Genomic DNA, 10,648 nt, shown 5'->3' on the forward strand with positions numbered 1-10,648 from the left:
TGTCAGCACTTCAGACTATTAGTGCACTGCAAAGTTTTTAACCTGTTTGACTATATACTTTGTTACAACCTGGCCTACTGCTGAGGTAGGTTGTAAACATTAACACCTTCTCAGTAACCACATTTTGTTGTGCACAGACCAACACTCCCAACATGTTTCTGGACTCGCCTCTGACTTTTAAATCAGTCAGCTGTAGCTACAAAACATGTGCAATAGGCTGAAAGAAGAAGAGTATAGGGAAAACTCATAATGAACTTTTTAAGGTGTTGCGTGGAATTTTGAAAACTGCATCTAGTGAGACCGCAGCCCCATCTAAACGCAATGATTATTTTTTATTTTGTAAAAGGCCTCACAGCGGAAGTGCAAGAACAGCAACAAGATATGTTACTAAAATCATCATTTCCTTAAGATACATCATTTAAACTAATGCAAAATTGCATAATGTAGAGAGAAAACCTCATTCACCCCACTGGAAGTTTACATTAAACGTCAGTAATGCAAAAAGCTTCTCTCTAATGTTGCTTTTCAGTGAAACGTCTCGCTACATCATTACTTCTTACAGAGCTCCTATGTGTCTCATTTATTTTTCTTTATCACACAGCAAGAAAAATGAGATTAATAATTTGGAAAGCTGATATAAGGTGGATAAGCACATTCTCCAGGGTGCTGATGGTCTAGATTTGTGTTTAAGGACTCTCAGAGGAAAAATAAAGATGACTACATTTTAGATCCTATTTGAATTAAAGACCTTAAAGCAGATTTAGATGGGTCTTTATTGTAATAGTCCACACCTTCACATCCCCTCTGCTGGACTTCTATCTCCAGAAACAGCAGATGGGGTTTCGTGAATTTAAGTAAAATATATGAAAAGGCTTTGAAAGGAAGACTGTTCACACACACACACACACACACACACACACACACACACACACACACAAATCACTGTTTTAGAGAAAAGGAGTCATTAAGAAAACCTTTAGGTACTAAGGTAATCCAGGGTTGGGTGATATATGCATAGACTGCCCATACATGGCCCAATGTGGCAGCCGCTGTTTGTTTGTTGTTTTTTTTGTTTGTTTGTTTTTTCATTAGAAAAAAATGGAAACCATATTTGGATGACCGAGTGGAGCGCTGACAGCAAACGGCTAGCAAGCTTGTTTAGCTAGGTATGTTTCTGGTGACTCATTTCTTAGTTGACTAAACCATGGGAGGGCGGACATTAGACAAGAAAGACTCAGGTATCAAGTTACATTTGAGAACCATTAAATTGATGGTGTTAAAAACTGTCTAAACTTATAAAGGTGTTTGTTTGCTATCATTAGCTTTATTTTTGGCAACAAATAATAAAATTCAGTTAGCTGCTAACACCCCCTCCTTATTTCATGATTTGGTTTAGTCCAGGTGCACGCACTCCTAGCTGATGATGAGCACTAAAACCTAGACTGCTGTTAAAAGTGAAGTCTGGGTTTCAAAAAAGAAAAGAGAGATGGGTTGAAATTAAACTCATAGAGAAGTCCACATGAAAGAAGCTGCTTATTAGTTAGCTTCATTCCTAACAGAAGATAATATTTGTGTTATTTTAGCCAGCACGTAGTTGGTGCAGGCAGACACTTTGTACATTTCAGTGTTAAATAACTAATCTGCCGACCTGCTGCCCGGCTAAACCGATCAACCCTCTGACTCAGGCTCAGTCCCACTCCCATCTCCCCACACTCCTGACACTGAACCAGGCCCACTGATATCTGAAGGGCCTTGGACTCCCTATTGATCCTCTACCTAATCACATGAGCCAAGGTGTGAAAACGGGTGTGGGTCACCAAAGTCAAAATCTGGGACTCTCCACCAATTGCTTAGAACTGAAAAAGCTTCTCGGATGAGAGGTGAAACGTCTTCAAGAAACCTAAAAGGGTCCAGACGCTTTTCTTTCCAAGATTATTTAGGTTATATTTACAAATACTAAATATTATAAATGAAAATGTTTAAACAATTTTACACAATTTTATTGACGAGAATTTAACTTTACTTCATTCCAAAAAGTTAATGTTTATTTTGGTGTAAGGAACCAATCAATGTTAAAAACAAAACAAACCCTGATAATGTTGATAATTTCATTAAAAACATTAAAATGAAGAAAAATGGCTTGCACATCAATCTAATCAAAAGAATTATTTATCTAAGCAGAACACTGATCCATGTCTGCACAGTGTTATATTTCTGGGGCTGGAATTGTTTGCAATATTAAAGTGGTGGGGCCCAAAGTGGTCATTTGTTTTCCCCCACAGGGCCCCAAATCCCTGGTGGCACTCCTGCCTCTTATCACTAAGGGAAGCCCAGCCATCCTTTGGACAAGGCTTGTTTTCATTGCTTGGATCTGGGATCTTATTCTGTGGCCTTAAAAAAAAACACAACCTAACATTATTATACCTGATAAAATTTCCCGACTACTGATAAAAGCAAGGAAAGCAAACCTATTAGTATAATTAAGTACAAAACTGCCTAAAATTTTCGTCTGACAATAGAATTAAACTTTTTTGGCCGTTTCTCTGAAAGCAAAATTTATCGATGATGGTGCAGATCAATCAAAATTGGATATGGAGGTCCACTGTGCAGCACTGGGAGGGTGGAACCACTGAAGCTGAAGGCAGCTGTTTTAAATGTGAGCTGTTTAATGAAAGGTATTTTAATCCTCTCAAGTTTTTCCATTTCTAAATCTGGTTGTGTTTTGACGTCTGCATTGAGCGGCTCTTTTCTTCTAAAGTTCCCGTGAGCTGGAGTGCTTTTCTGACTGCCACTCTCTTCCCCTCAAGGATGGAAAAAAGTGCATCCAGTGCAGTCGAATGCAGTTCCCTTTCTCTACAACTTGATGTCAGCAGTGCTACACCTCACTCCCTGAGTGCTCCACTGTGGGTTAATTATGACACAGTGGATTTGTGGTATGATACCGTGTTGATGCAGTGACTGCTCTCCGTTCAAGATGAGGTTTGCAAGCTGTGTGAAATGCAGGTCTTCTGTGGGCCATAAAAGTGATGATGATGATGAGCTCTCTTGCTGTGTAAAGTGCTCTTCTGGTCCTCAGGCAGAGAGAGGGGGATTCTTACAAAAGAAACAGCTGTTTGGACAGACATGAGTCGTGAACCACAGGTTTGCAGAATCACAATGACAAGGAGCGGCGCGGCGTCACTGATCAAACACAACAGCAGGCTGCTGGGACCCCGAGCGTCTCCTGAGCTCAGAGTTGGGAAAACAGGAGCACCTGTATGTGCGAGCCCCCAGCAGATGGCTGGGAGGTCCTGAGTTGGTGTGTCAGTGTTTTTCGTGTGGATCTCTGCATCCACTGTGTTTATGAGTGACTGTACGCGGCTCTCAGAGGAGCCAATTAGCTGTAGCAGACTGAGAAGGCCCCGCAGAGCACCGAGATCCAGACTGCTTCGCCTTGGTGGCGGCACAAACTCGACTGTTCTGCCAGAATCCGCCGAAAGCTTCAGTCACCTTTAGCCACCAAAGAGCTGAAAGATAGTTTCAGCATAGTTTCACAGTTTTTAGTAGTTAATAAGAGGAAAAAATGAAAAATAACTGACTCAAGAAATCATGAAGAAACTGAAGTAATGAATTAAATGCATCAGGACCTTTCAGATAGCTAGCTACCTCCATTAAAACCACTAACAAGTTAAAAATGGAGGTTTAATGTGAAGCTGATCAACGGTACATTAAAAATGATTCTCTTTTACTCTTTCCCCCTCTGACACCTACTTGAGGAAACCCTGGTTTCTGTTTTCTGAAATGAGCAGTTTCTGTCACATGGCTGGGTCAGGGTGAGCACTACAGCACTACACAGTAATGCTGTCCAATACTGCAAGTTTATATAGCTTCACCCTTAGAAAAACAATACATGTATATTGGGGTGTCAAATCAGATCAAATCTCAGTAATGATGATCTCAAGTGGGGGCAAAAGAAGGGAAGGAGAAGGGGAGAAAGTGCATCATAACTCAAACACACTTTACTGAGTAAAAAGTCATTTTGAGTCATCTCTGCGCTGCTGCGTTTGCTGTGAACGAGTTAAGAAGTTTCTTTCTTTCTCGCTGGAGGGACCTGATTTTTCACCTGATACTCCGAGGCGTGGGCGGATTTGGCCGACCCCATTCGTACGGAGCGGAGCTGGCAGCTGACGCAGTCTTGACGTTGAGGCGATGACGGGCGTGACGTCCTCGAGGCTCCAGAGGAATGTGACCATCCCTTCCGCCCTCCCCCCCACCCTTTATGTGCCTTCACATCCAATTGAAGCCTCTGGGTTGAGGTGGTGTCAGGAAGGCGGTAAAGAGGGGGCAGATGTGTGGCACGAGCGGCAGGGAGAGGAAACCACATGGAGAGAGATGCACATCGATTTTGTCTTGTATTTCACAGTCTTCAAAGACTTTTCAAGCAGATTGACCCCAACTCACAGCCAAGAAATGTTTACGCTCCGCCTCATCACGGAGACAACCAGAAAACAAGCCTGCTCATGAGATAATGAGGCTTTCCACTCAGACAGATAACAAGACACACACAGTGAAGACAGGGAAAAACAAAAAAATCAAAAAACTTCTGACTGGATGTTGTGAATTTTAGAAAAACATTTTATGCATTTTTCCCCATTTTATTTTTCATTTAGCTCACATGCTTTGTCTTAACTGCTAATGTCTGCTCCATCTCTTACTGTGCACGGTGTCATGTAATGTGTGCAGTTGGATTTTTCTCTGTTGCCTCTTTTCATGCCTGCTGAACAGAGCTGTGGACAGAAATGTACAGACAGATTTTGCTCAGCAGGGAGCTAAAAATAAGGTGTTAAAGTCATCCTTATGTCCAGAAGCAGCAACTGTTAGTTCTCTGTGGTTGCTTCTGGGACCGTTTGTGTCAGGCCAAGACTTTACCTCATCCACCTCATCTATAAGGAACAAGCAATTTAAAGAAGGAAGCTAAAACATCATTCACTGAGTAACCACTTGAGTCTGTCTCCAAAAGTGAGCAAGTCCCCAAAGACTCACATTTTGAAATACCCCAAAACTTTCAAGCCCTTTGTGATTGGTTGCTGACATTAAAGTTGATTGTTAAGCCTCAGTTACACAATGCTGAATGTTCACCTTTTGCAGTTTTGGAAACAGAGTTTCTCTCAGACTCGGGTGCCTGCAACTCAGGAGGTAGAGCAGATCATCTACTACAGAAAATGGACGGTTTGATCCCTACCTGCTCCAGTCTGCATGCTAAATATCATTGGGTGAGATACTAAGTTTCTCTCTGATATGTCCATCTGTGTGTGAATGTTAGAAAGCAAGCACAGATAAAATAGCTTGTATGAATTGGTAAATGAGGCATGATGTATGAAGTGCTTTGAGTGCTCAGGTAGAGTAGAAAAGCACTATATAAGAACCAGTCCATTTACAATTCAGTGGTTAGTTAATGAGTGTTTGCAAACAAATCTGCAATTTCCATACAAAGTAAAGGTGGCAGTGGCAAATAGCTAGCAACCACAGCAATCCCAAGGAGGTTTTGGCCCTTATTGTAACTAATTTCACCCAACAACCCCCAGTAACTACTTGCCAAACAGTTGGGGAACATTCATTTTTCCTTTGCAATCAGTTTGCCAGCAGGTCTGCAACTGGTCTCTAAGCCTGCTTGAGCTAGCTCTTATTAATATTGTGGCTTAGCATTATTGCATTGTTAGAGGCTGCTAGCTACCTGGATTAAGAGGAAAGTGCTTACAGTCTGCTGTCACCCACACTTCTCTCTCTCAAGCCTATTTGTCGTGTTTTTAATTCAAATATGTGATAACCGGGCTCGCTGTGTGGTTAATATTGCCACAAGGCATCGAAGAAATTTTTGCTACAGACTCCCAATCGAGCTTGCTAGTCTTAGCTCATAACTTACATCTTTTCTTGCAAATGTACTCACTCCCCCCTCCAAAAAACAAAGATGGCCTCAATGCCAAACCTGACACTTCATATGTTCGTGTACAAAGCAATGGGTGATGTCACATTTGCTACATCCATCTTTTAAATATAGTGTCACTACTCCCCGGCACTGGACCACCTCTGAAATATTTCATGTATACAAGCTAACTTGATTAATGGAAGGAAAGACCCGTTTTCAGGACAGTCAGTGAGTTTCACTCTCACACACAAACCCACTCTCAAACATCCTGAGCACACTTACTCACACACACTCTTCTACACAGATGACAACAATACTCAGTGAATCCTAACCTAAGAAGTTCATGCCCCCTTTTCTACCGAGGAAGATCGAAGTGACATGTTGAGTCATGCTTTGGCTCATTTTCCTTCCTGGTAGTTGTTTTTGGTAACCCATCTTTTCAGAAGATGGTATAGAGCAGGATGTGGAAGACACTGTGCTCATGTAGCAGCTGGAAACATAGGGTTATAGATGTATACAATGAACTCTGATTTATTTCTTCTCATGTTGATTTCATCATGATAGCTTCATCTTTCTCCCATCCTGTCAGGGAGCCATGGCAACTCCACAATTGCACCATTGTCAGACACAATGTGAGTAATGTGAGGGGGGACATAAATCAATACAGACTCACAGCAGCCTTGTAACCTCAAAGTTTGCCTAGGCTGACCACTTCTCTACATAGTCATCGTGCATCAGAGCTGTTTATAAGATACACGCACACATATTTGAGCATGCCTTCATAGAAAGCAGTGCACTGACAACCACATGAAGCGACTGATGCAACATAGAGTCATGTTAGAGCCCACTGACCCCTGCTGTTCTGGGCACAGTATTCTTCGGTGCAAATTACCTGTCCATCCATCCCACGTACCCTCTCAGCACAAGGAGACTGACTTTGGATGACTGACTTTCCTTCACAGATGTAAGCCCCTCCTTTCCAGAGATTAGGCTTCTTTCATTTGTGTTTATGAGCAGTAAAGTCACAGGGGAAGCAAAGGAAAGAAAATATATCTAAATCCTGTTAAACCTCACCATACACAGATCTGTGTTGGACATAAATGTAAGAATAAGAACATGATTCTGCAGGAATATGTTCCAAATCAGTGTTATATGGATTAATACTACTACTGAAACACACAAACTGTCTGTCTAATCTACAATAATACATCATATTCTATAAAATAATGTTTGCAGTGACTCTCCAGTGAGGACCACATATCTCTAAATCTACATCTCTGTGTTGGCAAAACAGTTGTTTTAACTTGAGTGATTACTCAGAGATGCTGCTCTGAAAGTGCTAGCTGAGGTTTGACCTATTAAGCACGCCTGTTTTGTTTTTTTCAAATTTGACGTCTCCTCTTCATCGTCAAAGCTTTCCTTGTTAAAATGCTAAAGTAGTTACTAATAACTCTTTCACACTTTTCTTTCATCTTTTCTACATCAAAGATGTTTGCCAAGGTGGTTGGCGAGAGGAAACCCATCATGATGACAAATCATGGAAGGTTGTTTACTAGGTAATGCTTGCTCTGTTTCCAAAGTGCAACTTGTAACTGATCTCAGAGCAGTGAAAGCAGAGCCAGAGGCAGCTTTCATTGCACGCCTCCCATTAGTCTTGTGCCAAACACCACAGGTTTATTCATAATGTGCATGTGCAAACAACCAGAAAAGCTGCTAACCTGTTAGCTCGGAGAGCACCAGGCATTGTTACCGCACCTGTGAAATGGAGACATGCTACAGTTTTCAGCAGGATCCAAGGCAAGAACAGCTTTCAGAGACAAAAGCGAACTGCGGTCACAAGATGGCAGTGATGGAAAGAATGGAAGCAAATAGGAAAGAAGCTTTATAAGAGGATTGGAATGATCACTTTCACTTTTGAATTGATAATTGATGACTGTTTTTAGATATGACTAGGTAAGCCCTGCTTGCCCTGAAAGGAAAAATTAAAGGCAAATATTCTGCTAGCAACCAAAGCAATGACCACGAGGATTTTTGGCCCACCACCAGCCTCCAGGAACCGCCTCCAAAAACAAATGTTTCCTGAGATTTGACTTTCACCCAGGTGTCATCCACATACCTGAACCAAGGACTTAGGGTTTCAGGGTAGGATAGCAGAGCCCTCTTTTCCACTCCTTTCATGTACAATTTGGCCACAATGAGTGAAACTGGCCAATAACATTTCATGGACTAGCTGGAGGATAGTAATACATAAAGTTTTTCCAAGCAGCTGCAGTTTTGAGGTCCCCACAGATTTGAAATCACAGCAGGATGCAAAGAAAAAGACACAAGCTTCCTACTCAAACATAAAACATCTTTACATTTTCAGTATAAATATTTATCTATTGACTTGTTTTTTGGGTCTATGTCTTGCTTCCAGATAAGCTCTCAGTCTCTCCAGAGATTGGCTTAATTTAACAATTTGTCTGTTTTTTAATAATTCACCCAGCCAATTTGTGATTTCCCCCCACTCCTCTTGTTTGTTAAATCAACCCCCTTGAAGTCATCCATGCATAAACAGGTGCTGCTGTCAATATAATACTTTTATTTATTCATTCAGCATGTCTCCTCATCTTTCTTGTTCTTGTTTCCTGCAAGTCTGTCAACAGCCTGAAGACTGAATGAACTACTCTTAAAAACTAAACTCCCATGTTGCCGGTGTGAAAAGGTCAGCACACATGCATACATGCATGCAGGTCATCACATGAACACAGATCAATCATCATCACCCATTTTCCTGCATCTGTGTCACGATTGTGTTCTTTTCTGGATCCTTTCTCTTAACCTCCCACTCATTCATAGAGTTTTCTGTTTGTTTCTTCCTCTCTGGTGACTGTGAAAAACCCACTGGTGAAGAGCATCAAAGTTTGTTTCATGCTGAGGCTTTTATTCTGAAGCTCTGATGCGCTTTAGATGAATTTGCTGGGTTTTTAAAGCCTCGTGGCCTGTTTTATAAATTAGTCTAAGTAATGAGAGCTTAGACCTTAGTCATCTGTATTTTTGATTGATCCATCCTTCCAAGTAAACACTTTATAAGACAACAAGAAAACATTAGACATCTCATGGATAAACTCCTGGGATACATCAAATGGGCATGAATGGAGAGGAAAACCTAGCAAAAACCGAAAGACATCCGACTCAGTGACAAAAAGTACTGCAAAATTATGTTCTGATACCAGCTGTCCTTGAGACCCCATAAAAAAGGTAAAAAGGCAGGCACACACGAGCAGCTGAGGCAGGAAACACTCACACGCCTCAAGCAAATCAACAGCACTGCTCTCTACGGGAAGCTTAAACTTTTAGCTTTCAATTTTGGATGCTTCCCTAACTCATGGGTGTATCTCAAGCAAATTAGCTGTAGGGTATGGTGAAGTCACAAGTGAGGAAATAGTTAAGCTGCTCTGAGATTCACTGCTTTTTGTAGATTTACACACCTGAATTTAACCAGATGTCAGCAGATGTTTAATGAGTTGTCCTGGCTGATTTCCATCCTCTACACTGATAGTTGCCCAATTCAAGTACCTCGGGTCCCTTGTCACCTCAGACTGCGAAACCCTACCAGACGCCAGACTCCGTGTCAACACAGCGTGGATGAAGTGGCATCAGGTGAATGGAGTCTTATGTCACAAGAGAATGCCAATCTATCTTAAGGCGAAAGTCTATAAGTCGATTGTGCACCCAGTGGCACTCTACGGGTCAGAGTGCTGGCCAGCGATGACCAAACATGAACAAGCTCTTCACACCATGGAGATGAAGATGCTGAGGTGGCCTCTGGGTCTCACACGACTTCACCGAGCGAGGAACGATGATGTCAGGAAACAATGGGGCGTGACACCGATCACAGACAAGATGCGAGAGGCGAGGCTCCGATGGTACAGCCATGTTGTCCGTAGCGATAAAAATTCCATCGCAAAGACAGCCCAGCAATTAGATCTGGAGGGAAACAGGCCGCAAGGAAGACCAAAAAAGCGCTGGATGGACCGAATCAAGGATGATATGAAGGCTGTGAATGTTACACCAGAAGACGCCCTTGATAGGAAGAAGTGGAGGAAGGCATGCAAGATAGCGGACCCTGCGTCGCGGGATATAAACCGCTAGGAAGAAGAAGAAGAAGACACTGACAGTACACAGTTTATTCTGTCTTTATATTAGACACTGTACAGTTGGTATAAAGGTGGAATTCACTGAATAAGCTCAGCATCAGCTTAAATTCAGATTAATCGCTGCTACACGTGATGTAACCTAACTCTGACCATGAGCACCACAGCTGCTGTGCACCAGTCACACACTGTTCTTTATTTTAAAGCCATCACAGTACAGCAAACTAACCTGTTAATCCTGCAGAGGATTTTCATGCAGTCTTTAAATAACACAGTCTACCTTAGTTTGTTTTACAGCATGTTTTACAATATAAGAAAACATAATGTTACATGTACAGACCCAATATCTGCTTTAAAAACATAAAGACTTAGATCTAAGCTTTACATTCCCATTTCTTAAATCCCACTGAGCAGTCATTACCTTTAAATCTAACCTCTATTCTTCCTCTCCTGCCCTCTTTCTTATCTTTCTCCATCTCTGAGTGAAGTTAGCTGGAGCTTTAGCTAGCAACACACTGTGAGACAAACTGCACACAGTTTGTGTATTTGCTGATGTTTGTTGAGCTCATAGAAATGCTGCATTTAAAATTACCTGCCACTTAAAAAA

At 41.7% G+C, this 10,648-nt stretch overlaps 1 protein-coding gene across 1 annotated transcript; it reads left to right on the forward strand.

Annotated features, from left to right (window-relative positions):
• The first annotated feature begins 1,204 nt into the window (after positions 1–1,204).
• Positions 1,205–10,044, forward strand: LOC120435526. The gene is made up of 2 exons (XM_039605293.1): positions 1,205–1,238; positions 9,447–10,044. Exons 1-2 carry the CDS (start codon positions 1,205–1,207, stop codon positions 10,037–10,039), a joined length of 627 nt encoding a protein of 208 aa, XP_039461227.1. The 3' UTR covers positions 10,040–10,044.
• Positions 10,045–10,648: the final 604 nt, after the last annotated feature.

The sequence above is a fragment of the Oreochromis aureus genome, linkage group 22, assembly GCF_013358895.1.
Source record: "Oreochromis aureus strain Israel breed Guangdong linkage group 22, ZZ_aureus, whole genome shotgun sequence".
NCBI lineage: Eukaryota > Metazoa > Chordata > Actinopteri > Cichliformes > Cichlidae > Oreochromis > Oreochromis aureus.